General features: G+C 46.2%; 1 protein-coding gene across 5 annotated transcripts in view; it reads right to left on the minus strand.

Annotated features, from left to right (window-relative positions):
- LOC138498119 (leukocyte cell-derived chemotaxin-2-like) overlaps positions 1-22,252 on the minus strand; it is a 430,369-nt gene extending 408,117 nt beyond the window's left edge. For 3 of the 5 annotated variants that reach the window (XM_069621983.1, XM_069621982.1, XM_069621981.1), the window contains exon 1: positions 21,735-22,247. In XM_069621983.1, coding sequence (XP_069478084.1) covers positions 21,735-21,813 — 79 coding nt within the window. In that variant the 5' untranslated portion in view covers positions 21,814-22,247. Of the gene's footprint in view, positions 1-21,734 lie in introns of all 5 variants that reach the window. The other 2 variants (XR_011278697.1, XM_069621984.1) reach the window with 2 other exon arrangements.
- Positions 22,253-22,829: the final 577 nt, after the last annotated feature.

Here is a 22,829-nt window from a genome sequence, read left to right on the forward strand (position 1 = left end):
AGGCTGTATGGTCCAACATTTTTCGTGAAAACGGTACTGTGGTGATAGGGCGGTCATTTGTAGGGATGTTGGGGTCTAGTGTGGTTTTTTTAAGTAATGGTAGAACCCAGGCCGTTTTTAAGTCTTTCGGGATTGTGTTGGTGGCAAATGAGCTGTTGATAAGGCTGGTAACGAAGGGTGTAAGTTCAGTCGCACATTCTTTTACCAAGGTTGCAGGGCAGGTGTCATCTGGAAGGTTTTAGACCTTTGATAATATTAATGGTGTCCGAGATGGACAGTGGCGTGAAGACAAATGTATTATCCTTGAGGAGTTCCTTTTCCGGCGGTGTCATTGGGAGAGAGGGATTGAGGTTGAGTGTAGATTTTATTAAAGCTTTTTTTGTTATATTGTGGAAACTTTGTATGCTAGGGCATTTTGGATATTGGAGCACCATTGTTCATTTTTAATGCTATGGTCTAGGGTTGGTGCTGGAATTTCCAGTTCACATAGAATTGTAAATAGTTCTCTGGTATTGGTCTGGGCGTTCAAAATTCTTTGGTTGTAGACTTCACTCTTTGCTTTAATGATTTATTTTTTGTAGTTATTGGTCAGTGTCTGGAAAAGGGCTTTATTCGTCAGTGTTGGCGACTTTAGCCAGTTGTTTTCAGCAGACCTTTTGTTTGCATGCATGGCATGGAGCTCAAAGGTAAACCAGGGGTTAATATGAGCGGAGGGTTGGCTTTTTTACTTTTCAGAGGGGCTACTTTATCGATAGTTGCAAGCATGACTTTGTTGTAGTTGCTGACCAATATCGATGGGTCATTGTGAAAATGTGACAGGTTCAATAATGGATATAGGAGTGGTAACATGTTGTCTCGGTTGATATTTTTCATACTTCTAGATGGTGCCGTGGTTGCTAGTTTGGGGTGTTTGGCCGTTTTAGTAGTAATAGTAGTGGTGACGATTATAGTGTTGTGATCAGACCAGGGCGTAGGGGCGTTAGAGAGGATGTCAGTGATGCAAATGGTGTCTGCTATCCAGTCTCGAGTATGTCCTTTTTCATGAGTGGGTGAACAGATTCTTTGAGTAAAGCATTGGGCTTTCATGGAATTGGCCAAAAGGCTAGCATGGGTATCCAATGGGTCGTTCAAGCCTAAGTTGAAGTCTCCCATAATGATGACTTTAGAGTGGGGTTTCATATTGTGTGCCAGGAGAAATGTGATGTGATCTTTGAATGTAGAGATTGCGACTTGGGGCCTATAGATGATGTGTAGTGTGAAAGTGCAAGAATGTGTAAGGGCAATTTTTAGTATGATGATTTCACCCTCTGTGAAAGGGAGTTCTGTGGATGTTCTAATGTCCAGGGATTTCTTGGCTAATAAGGCTACTCCACCTCCTTTTGATGTTATTCTATCCTTCCTGAAGATGGAGTACTTCTCCGGAATGGCTAGGGAAAGATGATGGCCTGAGGCAGTGTGGAGCCATGTTTTCAGTGACTGCTATGAAGTCAAGGTCGTTAGTTTTAATGACGTCTGCAATATCCAGTGCATGGGCGGTGATTAATCTGGCTTTGATGAGCGCGCCTTTTAGTAGGGTCTTATTAGCGGAAGCTGGGGCCTTAGAGAGTGGGTGCGCATCTGTGGAGTGATTTAAGTCATCTGATATCTGTGACATTGGTTGGATTAGGGTGGGGATAGAAGGTTCTTTAGATATAACTAGATTGTTGTTAAGGTGTGGGGCTAGTGCTGCACTGAGATAACTGTCAGTTTTAGGCTTTTGTTGGCTGTGGATACCTGGCATTTGGTGCTTGTTGAGCCGTTGGTAGGAGCGTGAAGATAATCCAAGTATTCTAATGAGTTCCACAATAGGACGTGAAGATGGTGGAAGAAAGGTAGTTTGTGAGTCATGTGGCATAGTTTTCTGTGTAGAATGGACAAGTCGTGAATGGGCTAAGGAGGCATGGTAGTGTCTCTGGTCTGTCCGCGCAGATAGACGGTATGATCTTGCCGGTCTGTCTGGTGGAAGAGTAGTTAGTGGTCATGCATTGGTGTAGGAGTATGGCCTTGCCAAGTCATTTGTGAAGGAAGAGTTGTAAGGTGGGGTTGGGGTGTCTGGGAAGGGTGCCGTTGTGTTACAGAAGGGAGTAGGATGGGGATAGGGTGGTGACGGTCACATCATAGGTGGGCTAGGCCACTTCATAACTGTATATAGGTGCCTGCTGTGCATGGCATATCCTTTCTGGTGGAGATGTCCATAGCAGGGCTGGAGTGCGGATGTTTCTCCTGAAGACGGTTAGTTTGGGCTAACAGTTGCAGTGTAAGGAACATCAGCATTAGTGTGAAACTTGTGGGACCCCTCATAGCAAAGGCTCTGGTGGTTACAACATTCAGAGACTACTGACATATAGCGTGAGCAGCTAAGACCAGTATATCAGGAGTAGCTATATTCAGGAGTAGTACATTCAGAACTGCTAAGACCAGTTTATCAGGAGCAACTAGATATAGATGCAGTACATGCCTCACCATTCAAGGAACAACTAAGAGCAGCATCAATACATGCCTCAGCCTTCAGGGACATCTACGGTAAGGCATGAGTGCCGGGTCAGTAGATACAGCCTTGGGTGTGGTGCAGCTAGTTACATACATACATAGTTACATACGTAATTTGGTTGTTGCTTGGGCGAGAAGGGAAGCTAATGGCTGAGTGGGGAGATGTGCTGTACATTGACGGTTCTTTGACAATTGACCAAACTGATGGGATCAGGCATACTGTGACTAAAGTGGCAAGACTGAAGGAGGACGGGACAAGTGAGGTGGTTGCAACGTTGTAATGTGCACAAATACCTGAGGGTTTGGTGTGCTATATAAATTAACAAACAAACAAACAAGTGTGCAACTACCATCCCACTATTCAGCACAAGCAGCAGATCTAGTGGCTCTCATATTAGCACTAGAAAACAGCATAGAGAACGAGGTGACAATTTATTCTGACTCCGCCTATGTGACGTCAACAGTACACTCAGGACTGGCACGATGCTCAGGAGAGAGTTCAGGAGAGCAGACGGGACCCCAGTGAAGCATGCACTATTATTGAACAGATTGATCGAAGTGATTGCATATCCACAAAAGGTAGCACTAGTGAAGTGCCAGGCCCACACTAAAGGGGAAGACCCTATCTCAAGAGGGAATGAAGCAGCAGATGATGAGGCAAAATGTGCAGCGTATTTTGGGCAATTGTGGGAACTAAAGGGCTCAGGGAGGAGTGAACAACATGGTGATGAAGGAAGGCTACAATGTACTACCAGAATTGGAGGGAGATCTTTATCATCAGCAGGGGCCTCCCTCTGGAACAGCCTCCCTGATGCCCCATGTCTTGAGCCTGATCTCTTTAAGTTCCAGAAACTCCTTAAGACATTCCTCTTCTCTCTCCTCTTCCTTCTCTCTCCCTCTGCCCTGCTAACACCTCTCTCCTCTCCCCCTCCCCTTACACACAGCATACCGACTGGCCGCTGGGTGTACCTCAGAGTCTCACAGATGCCTGGCTCCCTCGCCAGTCATCCAGCACTTGCCTCAGGGCCTGCGCTTGCCCCATTGCTACTGCACTTGGTCAATGACCCATGAGAACGACTTCTCACAGCACTTACCAGTTTCTCTGACTAACTGGCCTACTTGTTCTACCCCCTGCAGTTATCCCCACTTCCCTTCTCCTGTACCTGCTGTGCACTCGCATGATCTGATCGTACCATGCCTGAAGATCGTCTCTCATTTCCCCCTGTCTCCTCTCCTGCATGCTTGTGCCCTATGCTCTTGTAAAAACTGCCGAATCGTCGTCAGACCTATTTGCTTTTATCTACCCTGTTATATGTATTTATGCATTTACTCCGCCTAGTGGGCAGACTTGTATCGTTCAGAAATTCAAGGGCTCTGAATGACCGTTGGTTTTCTCCCCTTGTCCCCCCCCCCCTCTTTGAGAGCTTTGAAACACTTGTCTTTGGCGCTATACAAATAAACATTACCATACCAGAGACGAGACACAGATTATTGAACTGCAGGGAGCTGCGTCCCAAGAGAAGAAGGAGCTATGGGAAAGGAGAGGGTGCTCCATGTCTCTGACAGATACCTTATGGCGACAGAACAACACAGGGAAAGTGGTCATGCCACTATCATTATTGAAGACAGCATTAGCACAATTGCACTATCCAACACACACAGGGAAGGAGGTAATTGCTGTACGCATTGGAGAAACATGGTTTTGTCTGAATTTGAATGAACATGTCGCTGTTTCATAAGTCATTCTTTGACCCGCCTACAGTTTACAGCAGGGCACACTTTGAGAGTTGTGAGAGAAGCCATACCAAAACCTGTAGGCCCATTTCTGCATCTCCACGTGGACTATGTGGCTATGATCCAAGTTTGCCAAGGGTACCGCTACATGATAGTGGTTGTCTGCCCATTCTCTAGGTGGATAGAGGCAGGGCCCTGTTCACATGCTGACGCCCTTAGAGCGGGCACATTTCTGGTCAGGGAGGTTTTCCTAAAATGGGGCGTGTGTGAGGTCCTGTGGTCTGACAACGGCCCTCACTTCGCCAATGAACTGTTCCAACATATAACAAATTCACAAATTCACTCTCCTACGTGACCTCCAACTAATACTCTGCTTGCCTCGAAAATACGGTGCAGAAACTTTAAGTGTGTACGCACCTCGTACTGTTTACACCCGCCTCTCCCCCCGCTTGCGCTGCCCTATGGTTGAATGTCCACAGGGACACTAAGTACTTTACCCTGAGCTATGCCACGGCCGAAATACCCTGCATCTATTTAACTTAGGAGCCTACAATAGCACCGTATTTTGTATACTCTGCAATTTCACAACGAGCCGCACGGCGACTGTTTACCAGCCAGCCAACAGCCTGACAATATTGTATTACTTGTGCCTTCTTGCCTTCATGCAACATTCCTCATTGAGTTTGTGCATTGTGATTGTTTGCCAGCCAGCCAACAGTACCCCTAAATTGCATTATGTGTGCCGCCTGCAATATACCCTACTGTACCTACACATTGTGTTTGTACCTAACAACCAGCTTGCCCCTGTATGCCCTTCTAAGTCTACCTAGCATCCTTGTCAGGTCATGAATCCAAATTCACACACGACTCTCTCCAATTTATGTCTTCTCGAGCTTCCACAGGGAACGTTCACCACCAAATGTAACTATTACCACACTTGCGGCATGTTATGATGCTGCAGTCCACTGCCAGCTCCCTCCTCACATTTTACCTTATTATCTGGCAAGTAATCATTGCCTCCTGTGCTACATCTGGTGGCACAATTGAATTCCTCCATCACCACCTTAGTACATACCTTACCACCATGCCACATAATACACCACCATGGATTCACGCCTCCTCCCCTGTCACCTTTCCGCAACCATCCTCACCTATGTACAATAGCACATCTATCCAACCTGACCACTCCACTAACCCATATCTGAATGATCCCGCTCTGTGGCTCCAACACTTCGCTACAACACCCATGCCTAATCAATCATGCTCACTCCATCTCAGGAACACTAGACTCAGATCCAGACTGCACTATAAAGCCTGCACCTAGCGCAAAGCACTCCATAGTCACACTTTTAGCCCCCGGCCTACCTCGCACTTGCAACCTGACACTCACGTAACCACCCCTACCAAAGAATTAAAGGGAGCCGCATCAATGCTAGGTCCCTCACTGCCCACGCTCTTCATATCTCAGACCTCATCACCGACCAAAACCTCGATTTCATTGCCGTAACAGAAACTTGGCTACATGCCGCCTCAGGCCCACTCTTGACCCTTGCCATACCAGATGGCTACACCATCCTCAGAAATGACCGCCAATCTAACCCCACCAAAGGGGGAGGCGTTGCGTTTATACATAGGGACAACATTAACATGAGACTCATCCCCAACACCCAATTCAGCTCTGCCGAATCTATCTCAGTTAAAGGATAGTTCCGGGACTTTTTTTTTATTGTCCCTACGGGTCGGCCATGTGTTTGTAAGCATAAATCGGTAGATCATAGAAAACTTTCCTATGGACCTTACCCGACTTTTCGTCCATTATCGCACTCGAAATCAGCCTCCATTTTGTGATAATCCTATCATTTCGCCCCATCGACCTGGCTCACCTGCCTTTACGGCACTAAATCATATCCCCCGCCCCTGAGCCTGACATCAGCAGACGCGTACTGCCCATTTCCCAACGCCAAAGCACGTTTCGTGTCAACATTCGCTGCGCCTCAGCTAATGAAGTGTCGCCATGGAAATGGCAGGACGCCTCTTTCCTCAATAAGTATAAACAGACCGTTTCACAACACACAGCAGCAGATTTTCGATTCCATTCCTCTCTCTGTGTTACTTTGAGTATTCTGTGACTCGTTTCTGTGCTCTGGTCAGCTACCTTCGCCGCTTCTAGGCCTTGTGAACACCTGTACCATCTCTGTAAATTATTTTACTTTCTTTACCACACAATGGTTACAATAATGCCGTATATGTACGAGCCCGAGTACACCGAGGAGGAACTACTGGAAAGGCAAGCACGCAAAAACGATGGGGATTCGGACGGCAGTTGGGAGGACCAGTCAACGGATGAAGAGCCTGGACCATGTCGCATGGACGGCGTCTCCACCTGGTGCACGTGCAATCGGTGCGAGCTAATGCCAACTGAGGAGGAGAACTGCTGCTGCCGTGAAAATTCCGGGTGCTTGGCCTACATTTCGGAAGGCGAGCAAAGTCTGCAGGAAGGCGAGCAAAGTCCGCAATGCATCACCGAGCTGCCAGAGTTCAGGGAAGCCTGCCTCTCACGGACCGTGTTGAGGATGATGATGGTGCTTATGCACGAACTTCGCGGCACTGTTCGTCCGCGTAATCCGAGTAACGAGTAAGTATACTCTGCTTGTGATGTCAGTGATGCCACTACTATTTCATGGTCGTCTCCCACATATAAAATTACATCTACATATAATTCGAACGCTTTGTAAATTGGTTCCATATAGTGCATTTCCTAGATATAATTGTTTTCAAAGAAAAATGACATGTTTTACCTGAATCGACATTGATAAGAAAGTTTTGTCATTTTAATACAGTTTGCATCTTTCTTTTTCACAGGTGGTACAGGCTGGTGGCCTATCGTTGCTTCACTTGGTGGCTTCACGGGAGGCTCGGACACCGCGTTCGGAGAGTAATACCTGCCTGTGCGGTACTTGCCATTAGACAACATTTCCCCAGCGACAGTGGACAATACCGCGGGTTTTCCCTGGATGTGCTGCAACCGGAACTTTACAATGTGTAATGTTTATTATTTATGTTCAATTGAAATTAAGATCTAAAATAAAGCCCAACATATATTTTAACAATGGTTGTTTTTATTTTTTAAATGAATCTAGTGTGTCTCCATTGAATAGTCTTCCTGTGCCTTGTCTTGTCACACCACATGTCTCCGGCCAGCATCCTCCCTCACGCTGGCTGCCCACCTTCAATCCACATAACCGTTGAACCCATATGCAGCAGTCAAGCGTTGGCAATAAAAGGCCGTTGGATTTTATTGATACAAAACATGGTTATAGGTAAATAATCAATATGGTTGATCATAATAAATCATCCTTTTGGGCACCGGGTACAGAGATGACCCCCTCTGGCCCGTGCCGCCTTGCCACCACAGGCCAGCCTGCTGCTGACTAAAGGCCAAGAGGTGCCAAAGACCATGTACACTTCAAAGTGGTCTATAGAGCATGGGTTGTTGTTCCCATGTCTACCTCCAGACCCTGTGTCTCCTGCCAAGCATCCCCCCTCACGCTGGACGCCCCCCTGCAAACCGCATAATGCCACGACATATACACGTCATTCATTCACAAACACACCCCTGTTTCGAATTCTTTATAACCCACTTCATATTTCTAATGAGAACTTCTTTGCGCTTTGCTAGTCAACCCGTGAAGGTGCTGGTTATCTGCTCTTCGTCTCTGTGAACTTCCGTGACCACTTCGAGCAAACTTGTCAGTTTGCAACCTGTGAACTGCTCCCTGTTCTACGACAAGAAACTACTCTGATCCCTGCATCTAACTGTTTGTTCGTCAAGGTAAGGCCATGTACCATAATCATTTTGCGTCCAATTTTTTAATTTATATCTATTTGCTAGTAGTCATCAAATTGCATCCATGTTTTCTTTTCGTTCACGACAGTACATGCAAGGAACTAGTCACATGTTCTGAGTTTAGTCAAATTATTTTTCTATTTTTTTTAAAGTTATTCAAATACTTATCCGCATGTGAATAACGTGTATAGTTCCAAGATCCAAAACAAACATTGCATTGAACCTTTTATGTGTCATTTAATTTTTTAACACATTGGTATTCATAGAGAATTGTTGATCTTTACTTTTCAGAACTTTCCACAATGCCTGCCTGTTCCATTGGCGGTTGCCCTTCGAAGACCCATAATAAATCTGAAGGTACTATAATGCATGTTTTCCCTAAGACAATAGATCAGATAAGAGAATGGGTCCGATATTGCGGATATCCACCGTCGGAGCTAGAAAGTAGAGTCCTAGCAGTCTTTGCGGACAAGAGGGGTGATTGATACCGCATCTGCAGCAGGCACTTTAGCTCAGCCATGTACTCCACATCATTGCTAATAAAGAAGAAAACACCAAGAGCGAAGCGAAAATTGCTCTCAAACGCTATTCCCACTCTATTCGTCCACATCCCTCCACTGGTGAGTCAAGTTTACGGATTTAGCTCTCGGCCTTGCGGTAGTGTGTAGCATTAGCTAACAATAATTTCCCCATTTATGTATCCACTCAATATGAAGGCGGAAGATTCTCCATCCGTGTCGTTATTGCAGTCATCAGCCGCTTCAAGCGCCTATCGGGTAATCTTACTTAGCTATTCTGCCACTGACTTGTTTTAGGTATGTAAATCAATAGTTTTAATTTATCGTGTAATTATTTTACCTAATGGTACACCCTAGTACTCGTCCTCTAGTCTTTGTTTTCAGTTATAATTATTGTTATCCAAAATAATGCAAGTACTGTCTTTCAGGGAGATGCTGAGGAGTCCAACGCATTGACTACAACCGTTGATGTCACTCAGATGCTCGAGGTACGTTTCCGGACAGTTCCATCGATGGAGATCATCAGATCTTGCATTCTTGTAGCGTGATTGTTACACACAATGTTTCTTTCGTTTTTAGCCATTGATATGTCCTTCTGTCGTCGCCCTCCTATGTGTCTTCTTTTTTCAATATTGTGTTCATTACTAATGAAAGTCCTATGTTGTAGGGAGTCGATGGAGCATTAGTCCAAGAAGAAGGGGGAGCATGCAGTTACGGGTCGGCACAACAGCTTGCAGAAGTGTGCACCGCAGTTACAGCGTCCCTTGATGTTCTTATGCATTTCGAGGTATGGATACTGACAGTTCGATCAAGCGAGATCATATGACGTGATTACATCCGCTATGCTTCCTTCTTTATTAACCCAAGTACTATGTTTCAGGGAGATGACGGAGCTTCTTCTACAAGAACATCCCCCCTAGTAGTTGATGCAGATCTCTGGGTGATGACACTTCCAACGATGGAGCAAATCGAATCATATTTAGATATCTATTATTTATTTTAGACAACTGATCATTTGTGCAGGTCTATGTAGATGAGCCATTGACGCCTGCACAAAGTTTATGTTCTTTTTAACAAAATAGAAAACCATACTAATGCAATTACTGTGTTTCAGGGAGTTGCTGAAGCGTCATCTTCAATAATAACATCAATGGAAGTCTATGCAGAGCCCGAGGTATGGATCTTGACAGTTCCATCTAACTAGATCAACAATGCGTGAATAATTGTCGTTTGAATGTTCTACACAATGCATTCATTCGTGTTTTGCTATTGAGATGTACGTATGGGTATTGGTCCCCAAGTACATTTTGTGTTTTCAATATTATTATACATACTAATGAAAGTTCTATGTTTCAGGGAGTCGATGGAGCGTCAGTGCGTGATGGATGTGCTTATCATGAAAATATAGTCGTTGCAGCGCGAGAGGAAGTGGAGACATGCACACACGAGTCGGAGCAACAGCGTCCAGATGTTGAAGTTCGAGGCAAGAAAGTTCCAAAGAAAAGAAAGCAAAAGAAGGTTAGTGTCCTGGTCACTATATTATGTTGTTTTTCACTGTTAATAGTTCAATACTGTAAGTTGTGTTTAAACTGAACATCCCTTTTCCAATCTGTCCTCTAGTTGCGAGAGGGTGTACGAACTAGATCTACACAGACAGTGAAGCGAACGAGAGATGTTGCTTGTCAAACCTTTTGGCAGGGACTTGAGACTGGAGATGCATCGTGCCAATGAGAAGAATATGAAGTGATTGACAACGGAGCTATACCACCACCAGCCATTGATAGTGAATGTCCTCCTGGTAGTTCGGATGCAGTCGGAGATCAATTCACAGAATCCACACCCGCAAAAACTAAGAGCGCGAGAAAGTTGAAGAAATTGTTTTATTCTCCCATCGCCGGAGAAGGAACAGATGTTGCAATGGAAGAGAATGAAATGGACGACAATGAAACACCATCAATATCACTGAACATAGCGGAAGACGATATCAGAGATTGTACCTTTCATGTGAGTGACATGTCCTCAACGTTACAGGCCGAACCAGCTGGGATGCAGAGTGACAGTATAAGGAAAGAGGCCAAATTCATTGTATTCGATAGTTGTTTGATGGATATTATTATGATGATGAAATGTGGGCATTGGGTTGGTGGGGAAGTATGTGGGGAGCCATTGATTAATGTGACTCGTGCAATTCGAGGCACTAACCTTAAAATACATGCCACCTGTACACAATATCATCCGTTCTCATGGTCTGCACAACCCATGCTGGGGCAACTGCCAGCAGGCAATCTACTTTGTGCAGCGGCCGCACTTTTTAGTGGTTCAAGTTTTAAAAAGTTACAGTATTTCTTTCAGTTTGTGGGAATCCATTTCATTGCGAAAACTCAGTTCTACAAATACCAAACCGATTATCTATTTCCAGCCATTAGCGAAGCTTGGAGAATGGAAAAAATGTCTATTGAAAGTACATTCGCGGGCAAACGGTTCAGGCTAGCCGGTGATGGACAGTGCGACAGCCCAGGAATTTCAGCCAAGTACTGCACGTACCACTTTCAGGACATGGAAAGTAAGAAAATTGTGAGTTTGGTGGTCGTGCAGGTGTCACAAAGTACATCCTCAGTGGCCATGGAGAAAGTTGGCTTTGTAGCATCATTGAAAGAACTACAATCGCGGGGAATGGTGATCGACCTGATAGCCACGGACAGACACGTTTCAATTGCCAAGACAATGAGAGAAGAGTACAAAAATATAAATCACCAATTTGACGTATGGCATCTTGCAAAAACAATCAATAAAAAAATGTCGGCTGCAGGTAAAAAAAAAGATATGCAAGGTATTTCACAGTGGTCCAAGTCAATCAGCAACCATCTTTGGTGGAGCTCAAAAACATGTGAAGGGTCGTTGGAAATTCTACTGGAAAAATGGCGGTCAGTAATGCTACACTGTACCAACGTTCAACGCTGGACCGCAAACCAACATTTCCACAATTGTGAACATGGCCATTTGTCCACAGAGGAGGCACGGAAGAAGAAGTGGTTGACTCCTTCATCACCCACTCACAAAGCCATTGAAAAGATTGTATTTGATAAAACTATAACAAGAGATTTGAGGGGACTCACGGAATTCTGCCACACAGGAGATTTGGAGGTGTTCCACAATATGTGCCTAAAGTACAGGCCAAAACGATTGCATTTTGGCATGGAGGGCATGATAAATCGGACTCTTCTAGCGGTCTTGGCACATAACCATAATGTTGGCCGTCAACAAAGTAGGACGACCGGAACTTTAGGGACGCTTCGCTACAATAAGGCCTTCACTAAAAGAAGTAAACAATGGGTGATCAAACCAGTGTTTGAGGCTATGCAATATGAGTTTATTGAGAGACTTATCGTAGATGTCCTCGATAGGCACATACATGGAGTTGTGAACGAACCTATGCAGGGGACAACTGCATTGCCACCCAACATTGCCTCTGTTCCATGTCCACCTAAAGCAGAGCTCATTGAGAAATACACATCACGGTTTAAATGATTGTAATTTGATTGTCTGTTCTCTCGAGTCTCCTCATGTCGCAGGCCCATTGTACATGCAATGTGTCTCTCCACCCTTGCCCCTCCCTTCAGCGTGCAGTAGTGCGAACCACCCGGGTGTCACCTGTGACTTTGCTCTCGAGTCTCCTCATGTCGCAGGCCCATTGAATATGTGTATCTATGTAATGTGTAAATAAAAGTGATTGCTCAGTGTACATGCAATGTGTCTCTCCAACCTTGTTCATTTGCGCATTAAATTAAATCAAACAGTAATATAAATCATTTTTCAAAAAATATAGAATGTCTCCGTATTTATGGTTCTCCGGGGCTGCAAAGCACGCAGACAAGATGACCTTACACTGAATGTAGCTAACTAGGAATGTGTGCTCGAACGTTCAAAGTGAAGGTCAGCTGCTTTGATTTTTTGCTCGGGTGCCGGAATGGCCCACGACTCAGTATAAGGTTCTATTGGCCGGGACCATCCCGAAAGACTTCTTTTTGGCGGTGTGGTGCAATAACGTAAGAAACGATAATGAATAAAATTTCAGAAACGATAGCCACGTTCATTAGAAGAAATAACGTCGGCATAGAAGGAGAGGTATTTCGGGGCTGCCCTACACACAGACACAATGGAAAATGCAAATATAATGTAAGTAACTCTTTTGAGTTTATACTGCAATTTAATTACTATACAGTGGCTTTAAAGACGGGTTAAGTTGTACTTGTTCGTTCTATGTGGCATATTGTTTTGTACCGCGCACTATCTATCTTTTACGGAAGCACCTCAAAACCTGCACTGCCTCACTGTCAACCCCTGCACTGGGGGACTGTCTCAGTATCCTACAGCCCCCCCTTCCCAGCACTTGTTCTGCACTTACCTTGCACTTGCCACCAGCTGGCCCTATGTATTTATTATTTTATGCTACTTACCTTGTACTCCACTTCCCCCTCCCCTTCCCCTTACACTTTTACCTTCCCCCTACCCCTGCACTTGCGCGATCTGAATGACACCTGGCCGAGTAGGATCGTTGCCTGTCTTCTCCTTGTCCCCCCCTCCCTGCCTCGCCACGCCTTCAAACACTTGTGTACACCCAGTAGCGCTGTCCTAGCTATGAAATGAATAATTTTAATAAAGATCTGATGGTGAGACTAATTTCATTTTTTATGTTTTTAAAACAGGTACATCCTGCATTATTGTCTGTGTCACGAGTACCAGACACCGGCGGATGGTTTCTTTAACCGCCAGTTGCTTCTCCGAGTGAACAACGTTACCACCCTGACCATTTTATGGGACGATCGCCAAGTACAAGTATGCCCTTACGCGGTACTAATGGCTAGATGCAACATACATACCGTTGTGGTGGCCTAGTGCCTCGTTGTTGGAACAGCCATGCGATTATCAGTGCGACCGAAGAGCTTATTTTTATCGTAAACCAACACCCTGTGTACTGCACACGAACATCGCTTCCCTCAAGACAAACTATTTTGGATCGAGAGCAAAGAAAAATGCAAATCGCTGAATATTCTCTAAACATTTGATGTCCAATAAATGTACTTTGCCAAATGTACAATCTTGCCGTTTGCTTTTAAACCACAGTTTCACATTCTGAATTGTGGCGCTGTATTGTGAGATGATCTAAGACCCTGTGTACAGCAAAGGAACATTGCGTTCCTCAAAACGAACTTTTTGGAACGTGAGCAAATAAAAATGCAAATCGCTGAATATTCTCTAAACATTTGATGTCAAATAAATGTACTTTATCAAATTTACAATCTTGCGGTTTGATTTAAAAGTACAGTTTCATATTCCGAATTGTGGCGCGCTGTGTTGTGAGCTGATCTGTGTTGGTTTCCGGGTTCTGTGTGGAGACGCGTAGAAGACGCCTGGGCGCGTTTGCCTACGCAGCACAGTCACATCACGGATAGAGGCGGGGAATATGAATGTTTTGATAAAGTCTGTTTCAGGGGCGGGGGATTTGATTTAGTGCCGCAAAGGCAGGTGAGCCAGGTCGATGGGGCGAAATGATAGGATTATCACAAAATGGAGGCTGATTTCGAGTGCGATAATGGACGAAAAGTCGGGTAAGGTCCATAGGAAAGTTTTCTACGATCTACCGATTTATGCTTACAAACACATGGCCGACCCGTAGGGACAATAAAAAAAAGTCCCGGAACTATCCTTTAAACTATCCTTGTCACCGACCAACACAGCAACACTACACCTTATTTACCGACCACCAGGACCCATCACCTCCTTCGTGGAAGATCTTGCCTCTGTCCTTACGGACAATACCAAGCCCAACTCCCAAGTGCTAGCATTAGTAGACTTTAACTTTGGTCTATCTGACCCTAAGGATACTACGGCCACTGAGGTTGCCAACATCATATCTAACTTAGGTTTCCTGCAACGCATCCTTGAACCCACCCATAACAAGGGTAGAACTCCAACTCCACATGTGCTTGGTCTGACCACCACATCATCACCTTTCACATACCTGCCACCAACCCCTCTCCTAAACCTAACATAGCGCCCCCTATTCCTACTAGGAACAAAAAGAACATCACCAAGGACAAACAACTCCCCCTCATCTTACCCATTCTTAATACATGTACTCTACAATATAACGACCCCACCATCCTAGTGGACACCTTCAATCAAACTCTCCTCAAAGCCATAGACATTATAGCATCGCTCAAACTACAGAAAGCAAAACAACGGGCTCATCTGAACTCATGGTTTACACCACAACTTAGAGACCTGCGTAAAGAAAAACGTAAGGCTGAATCGCTAGGGAGAAGTCTCCCCTGCGCAACTAACAAAGACAACCTCTTCATCGCATTCCTTAACTACAAGGAAGCGATTTTTCAAGCAAAAAAAAGAGACATATAACCAGCGTATCTTGCAAGCAGAATCTAACACTAAGGAGTTATTTAAAATCCTCAAAGAATTAGAATCCTGCTCGCCTATCCCTGACACATGCAGTAAAGACAGTGCATGGTGTAATAATATCCAAAATGCTCTCCTCACAAAAATAACCACTCTACAAGCTAAAATCAATGCCAAATAAAACTGCCTTCTTGCCACTTCCCAATCTAAACTCCTCACTCCCAAGACGGACTCCACAGCCTTCACAGACAACCCATTCAGCTTCACACCCCTCTCTATTCCTGAGGTCGAAAAAATCATTAGTAATCTAAAACCATCCAACTGTCAAGGTGACACCTGCCCTGCACCAATCATTAAAGAATCGGCTCTCGACCTTGGACCTTGACCCTTTCATTACCGCATTCATAAATTCCTCATTCCACTCTGGAATCGTTCCTAACAATCTAAAAGACGCGTGGGTCATCCCATTGCTGAAAAAAACAACTCTAGATCTAGCAACCCCATCTAACTACAGACCTATCACTACAGTCCCGTTCCTTCTAAAAATATTAGATAGAGCAGCCTACCTACAGATACAGAAGTATCTAGAAACGAACAACTTACTTGGCACAAGACAATCTGGCTTTAGACCTAAGCATGGGACAGAAACAGCATTACTAGACCTCAAAACCCAAATAGAAGACCTCAAAGACAAAGGCAAACTTGCCCTCCTCCTACTCTTGGACTTGTCAGCAGCTTTCGATTTGGTCAATCACCGAATCCTGTGCCACCATCTGAAAACGGTGGCCCACTTTTTTCCGAAAAAGCTACTGACTGGATTAGATCCTTCTTGGACAATAGGCACAGAGTATTCTCTCCCACCGCCTCTGCAGATCCTACCTCGGTTCCCTGCGCAGATCCACAAGGGTCTTGTGTATCTCCTACACTTTATAATGTATTTACCAAACCTTTGTTTGATGTGCTTATCTGGGTGTCACTTATACCAACTACGCTGATGACACCCAGATACTCATTCCTATCACTGGTGACTACATCACGGACTCCAAAGTCCTAAATGAAATCTACCAAGTCATCCAAGCTTGGATGGCCCAACACGAGCTCTGTCTAAATGATGACAAGACAGAGCTCCTCATCCTTGGCACCCAACAAAGACTTAATAAGCTTGATCCTGCGTTTAAAACCTTCAATATCGATGGCAACGATATCAAAGTATCTAAATATACAAAAACTTTAGGAATCTACCTTGATTCCACATAATCCCTCAACAGACAAACCAATGCGGTCGTCGCTGCCTCTGCCTACACATGTAAGTTGATCACAGCCTGCCGTCCATTCCTCTCCACTCAGAATTGCATTATTCTTGCTAGGACCTTGGTCATGTCTAAACTAGATTACTGTAACGCTCTCTATCAAGGCACAAACCAACGCAACCTCAACAAACTCCAGATCACTCAAAATAATGCCATCAGAGCGGCTCTCAACATTCCCAGATCTGCACACATCTCTGAAACTAGGAATAGTCTACACTGGCTCTCAGTTGCCCAAAGGATATCACAAAAATCCCTGGCCATCACTCACAAATGTGTCAACAACCAGGCCCCCATTTACCTAGCCTCTCGGTTCTCTCAATATCTACCCTCTCGATCACTCAGATCTTCCCAAGCGCAATGTCTCATGATTCCCAGATACAAACTTCAGTCAGCCGGAGGCTCTAGCATCCCAGTCTTAGCGGCCAAACTTTGGAACACACTGCCACTCACCATTAGAACCCTACCATCTCCCACTGTATTCAAACACAAAATCAAATCTCGGCTATCTGATACATGCGAACAACTGCCAGCACAAGCTATCTAATCCCTCCTACAATGTTGTGTACTTCACTCTTGAATGTTCTCTGGTTTATGTAACTTATTTGTATTGTAAATATAATTGACTGATGTAAACCTTCTTTGTACCTGTTGTTCTAAGATATGCGCCCAGTTGCCTTCGGGCCTGGTGAGCTGTACAAATAAATAAAATACAAATACAAATACAAATACAACCCTGCTAGGCATTAAGCACAAATTTGCCTGTGCATACCACCCGCAAGCAAATGGGGTATGTGAACCCCTGAATAGACTCCTAAAGGAGTGCATAGCCAAAACTCAGTAGAGGACAAGAAAAAGTGGCAGCATTGTTTACCTCTAGCCTTGTTTGAATTGCACAATAAGCCAGGGTCCAACCACCATTTAACGCTCCATGAGGTGGTGACATGACGGCGCATTCATCTTCCCCTAGCTCCTCCCACAAGAGCACTGAAAGACTGTGAGAATAGTGCTGATGTGTTAGGACAGGAGATGTACAATTACATTACTTCTCTGGTTGCTAGTTCCTCTTTTATCTCTCGCCAGATACAGCAAATCTAGAGGGGCACAGAAGATGGTGAAGAAATCGACTGTGACGATGCACCTCAAGACTGTGAACTAAAGCATTCTGTGAAGGTGGGAGATATTGGTCTCCTGCAAAATTTTATAAGGTGCTGGTATGCACTTAGATTCATTGGTCCCCACGTGGTGGAGGAAGTGGCGTACCATGTTATTAAGCTAGTAGGCAAATCTATGTTGGATCACCCTCAGGACATCAAGCTCTACAAAGCAGTAGCCTCACCTGGCAACAGAGTCTCCGTAACCAAAAGGGCCAATGTTCAGAACTTAGATGAACAACAAGTGCGTGCAGACCTTACCCAATTAGGGAGACCCGGACATCCCATGGTCATACGATCCCAAGCAGCAGAAGTGGCAACTGGTATACTTGTGCAGATCGACTAATGATACACTGTATGTTTGTTATTTTCTTTTTCACACATGCAGGGCCTACATGAATGTCGTGTGGATTGTATTGTTTGTTTCACTGATGTTACCCTCTACCCATCACCCAGAAAAGTTTTCTGATCAGTTTGTCCATTATGTGAGAAGACCCAGACAATTTTGAGCACAATCCCCTGAGTATATCACCTTGTCTTTGTAGAGTGTTTGGCCCAAACATACCCACAACTTGCGCACAGTGAACCCCCAGTGTTGGCCATATTAAGAGGCCCCTCAGTAAGAAAGATCTTGGAGGAGGTATTTGCCTTCGCCATTAGTGATTTTTTGGTTCACGCGGATTAAGGGCACTGACAACACTAACACAGTAATGCCTTTTCTATGCATTTCAGGCTGGCAACTGTATCACCAGTCTGCAAGGATCGAGCAGCATAAGTGGAAATGAAGGGAGCAATAAAGAACATTATCGTTATGTCGTGTCTATGGATTCCTAGAGCCTTGATGGGATTCATATTTTGGCAATTATTTGTTGTTGTTACTGCTACCGCTGTACCCTCTACTAACATTCCCCCAACCCAAGCAGGTGGGACGACCATGTCAGGTGGTCGAGAAGGCACTGCTGATAGGGAAAGGAGAGGTAAGCGCAGTGTTGACACAGACATGAAGGGAGTAGACATGTATCTCACAGACACTGCTTGAGTGTCTAATAACATGTGGTACAAACATAGGACAAAAGTAGGTAAGGAAACCACTGGGGAGAGCTGCTATGTCTGCTCTTTAATCCCCTATGCCATGAGTGCCTCTAGAACATTCATAGCAACTGAAATACCAGCAGCAAGGGCGCAGTGCCTGATGCATCTCGCAATGGTGCAAACGCTAGGAAGATTCCAAGGGAAGACAGCAACATTGAAATGGATGTCCAAAGGAACATTGCCCTAGGAAGATAATCAGCCCCATTCTAACAGCGCTGATCTGGTAACAACATCTATCACTACTCTACACTAAGACCAATAACTTCCCCCTTTAAAAGTACTGTATCACGCCCCACATGTTTAACTACAGCAGTACTGAGCTACTCAATGAATTCAGCAATGTGTTCAATAATTCATTCAAAACTTTAAATAATCATTGAGTCAACTTCCATTTAACCATTAGGCTTCGCCAATTCTTCATTTCAAGCGCACTCTCACCAATCGCTGATCACTTCACTCAACCTTACTTCTATAACTCTGGAGCTCACCCTTTCCCTTCGGCCTCGACCCACCCCAACTCCTCCGGTACACCAGCGCCTGACTTGCAGCTCCCAGAAGCACCCCTTATGCACAGTACTCCATGTCTTCATATATGCCTGGAATAGCATAGGGCATGCACTGTGCACAAGTGGCAATCACTCTACTGATGACGGACCAGCGCAGAGGGAACCACTGTAACCTTTGCAGCAGCAAAGTGGTGACAGTGCCCAGTCCAGGCACAGCCACCCTGCAAAGAAACTGTGAGCATCAGCCCCTTACAGCTATCAGAGTACTGATGCCAGATCAGGGCATCAGAGTACTGATGCCAGATCAGGGCATCAGCCCCTTACAGCTATCAGAGTACTGATGCCAGTCCAGGGCATCAGAGTACTGATGCCAGATCAGGGCATCAGCCCCTTACAGCTATCAGAGTACTGATGCCAGTCCAGGGCCTCAGAGTACCGATGCCAGATCAGGGCACCAGCCCCTTACAGCTATCAGAGTACTGATGCCAGTCCAGGGCACCAGCCCCTTACAGCTGTCAGACTACTGATGCCAGTCCAGGGCCTCAGAGTACTGATGCCAGATCAACGCACCAGCCCCTTACAGCTATCAGAGTACTGATGCCAGTCCAGGGCATCAGAGTACTGATGCCAGATCAGGGCACCAGCCCCTTACAGCTATCAGAGTACTGATGCCAGATCAGGGTACCAGCCCATTACAGCTATCAGAGTACTGATGCCAGTCCAGGGCACCAGCCCCTTACAGCTGTCAGAGTACTGATTCCAGATCAGGGTACTAGCCCATTACATATATCAGAGTACTGATGCCAGATCAGGGCATCAGAGTACTGATACCAGATCAGGGCACCAGCCCCTTACAGATATCAGAGTACTGATGCCAGATCAGGGCACCAGCCCCTTACAGATATCAGAGTACTGATGCCAGATCAGGACATCAGCCCCTTAAACTATCAGAATACTCATTCCAGATCAGGGCACCAGCCCCTTACAGCTATCAGAGTACTGATGCCGGGTCATGGTACCAGCCCATTACAGCTATCAGAGTACTGATGCCAGTCCAGGGCATCAGAGTACTGATGCCAGATCAGAGCACCAGCCCCTTACAGCTATCACAGTACTGATGCCAGATCAGGGCATCAGAGTACTGATGCCAGATCAGGGCACCAGCCCCTTACAGCTATCAGAGTACTGATGTCAGATCATGGTACCAGCCTATTACAGCTATCAGAGTACTGATGCCAGTCCAGGGCATCAGAGTACTGATGCCAGATCAGAGCACCAGCCCCTTACAGCTATCACAGTACTGATGCCAGATCAGGGCACCAGCCCCTTACAGCTATCAAAGTACTGATGCCAGATCAGGGCACCAGACCATTACAGCTATCAGAGTACTGATGCCAGTACAGGGCATCAGAGTACTGATGCCAGATCAGGGTACCAGCCATTACAGCTATCAGAGTACTGATGCCAGTACAGGGCATCAGAGTACTGATGCCAGATCAGGGTACCAGCCCATTACAGCTATCAGAGTACTGATGCCAGTCCAGGGCATCAGAGTACTGATGCCAGATCAGGGCACCAGCTCATTACAGCTATCAAAGTACTGATGCCAGATCAGGGCACCAGACCATTACAGCTATCAGAGTACTGATGCCAGTACAGGGCATCAGAGTACTGATGCCAGATCAGGGTACCAGCCATTACAGCTATCAGAGTACTGATGCCAGTACAGGGCATCATAGTACTGATGCCAGATCAGGGTACCAGCCCATTACAGCTATCAGAGTACTGATGCCAGTCCAGGGCATCAGAGTACTGATGCCAGATCAGGGCACCAGCTCATTACAGCTATCAGAGTACTGATGCCAGATCATGGTACCAGCCCCTTACAGCTGTCGGAGTACTCATTCCAGATCAGGGTACCAGCCCCTTACAGCTATCAGAGTACTGATGCCAGATCACGGTACCAGCCCCTTCCAACTGTCAGAGTACTCATTCCAGATCAGGGTACCAGCCCCTTACAGCTATCAGAGTACTGATGCCAGATCACGGTACCAGCCCCTTCCAACTGTCAGAGTACTCATTCCAGATCAGGGCACCAGCCCCTTACAGCTATCAGAGTACTGATGCCAGTCCAGGGCATCAGAGTACTGATGCCAGATCAGGGCACCAGTCCCTTACAGCTATCACAGTACTGATGCCAGATCAGGGTACCAGCCCCTTACAGCTATCAGAGTACTGATGCCAGATCACGGTACCAGCCCCTTCCAACTGTCAGAGTACTCATTCCAGATCAGGGCACCAGCCCCTTACAGCTATCAGAGTACTGATGCCAGATCAGGGCCTACATGGTAAAAGGTGGAGCGCCTGCCGATTACCATCCTGCGGGGAAGGGCTAGCACTTTCCCATGCACTCAGAAAGTCCTGCCGAGAAAGCTAGCACTGGCCACTTAGTCTGAAGGTCCTACAGGGAAGTGCTACTACTGCCCCATTCAGTTTGGAGGTCCTGAAGAAAAGTGCCTGCACTGCCCACTCAGTTTGAGTCTCCTGCAGAGAAGTGCCAGGACTGGCCTATTCGATGTCAATGCGCTACTGGCCCATTATAGAAAGGTTTTAGCATCACAGCCCTGGCGTACCTGCTTCGGTGGCTTGTCCTGCTGGGATCCCAGTGCAGAGGAGGAGGCCCCCTAGCAGGGCTAGCGTCACCCGATCCATGCTTTCAGGTTTTCTGGCAACCTGTGATAACGAAAGGCACGTGCTGTGGCTGCAGCGTGCCTGTGGGAGCGGGTGCAGCGTGCCTGTGGGAGCGGGTGCAGCGTGCCAGTGGGTGCTGTGGGTGCAGGGTGCCTGTGGGTGCTGGTGCAGCGTGTGGTTGCTGGTGCAGGGTGCCTATGGGTGCTGTGGCTGCAGCGTGCCTGTGGGAGCGGGTGCAGCGTGCCAGTGGGTGCGGTGGCTGCAGCGTGCCTGTGGGTGCTGGTGCAGCGTGCCTGTGGGTGCTATAGCTGCAGCGTGCCTGTGGGTGCTGGTGCAGCGTGCCTGTGGGTGCTGTGGTTGCAGCGTGCCTGTGGGAGCGGGTGCAGCGTGCCAGTGGGTGCTGGTGCTGCGTGGCGGGTGCTGTGGTTGCAGCGTGTCTGTGGGGGCTGGTGCAGCGGGGGCGGGTCCTGTGCTTATTATAGATAATCTCCCTGGGAGTGCCCAGCCCATGCAGGAGAAGGCGCAGCAACCCGTGACCGGTTCATTCTGCTTCGGGACACAATCATAACATAGTTCGGAAGTCACCTGTCAAAAAAGGAATGTCCCTTTACGAGAATAGTGAAAGAAAAAGTCTTAAACTCTCTCACGTTCTCTCTCTCTCTTCATATTGCGCTCTCTTACTCTGCCTCTCTCTCTCTCTTTAGACAACTCTCAATCTCCCTCTTGCTCCTCTCTTTCCCCTATCTATTTCCCCCTCAATCAATCTCTCTCTATCCCTAGTTCTACCCTCCCCTCTCTTTCTTCTCGACTTAGTCTACCTCTCACTCTCATTCTCTCTCTCCCCTCTCTCACTCTGCCTCTGTTTGTCTTTCTCTCTCTTTTGCTCCCTCTCTTCCCTTTCTCTCTAGACCTTATATCTATCTCTCTCACTACCCCCCTCTCTCTCTACCGCTCTCTGCCACTCTCTCTTTCGCCACCCTGTCTCCCTCCTCTCTCAGACTCTTCTGTCTCTCTTTCTCTCTGTCACACTCTCTCTG

This window comes from Ambystoma mexicanum, chromosome 5q (assembly GCF_040938575.1).
Source record: "Ambystoma mexicanum isolate Mex_15411 chromosome 5q, UKY_AmexF1_1, whole genome shotgun sequence".
In the NCBI taxonomy this organism is placed as follows: domain Eukaryota; kingdom Metazoa; phylum Chordata; class Amphibia; order Caudata; family Ambystomatidae; genus Ambystoma; species Ambystoma mexicanum.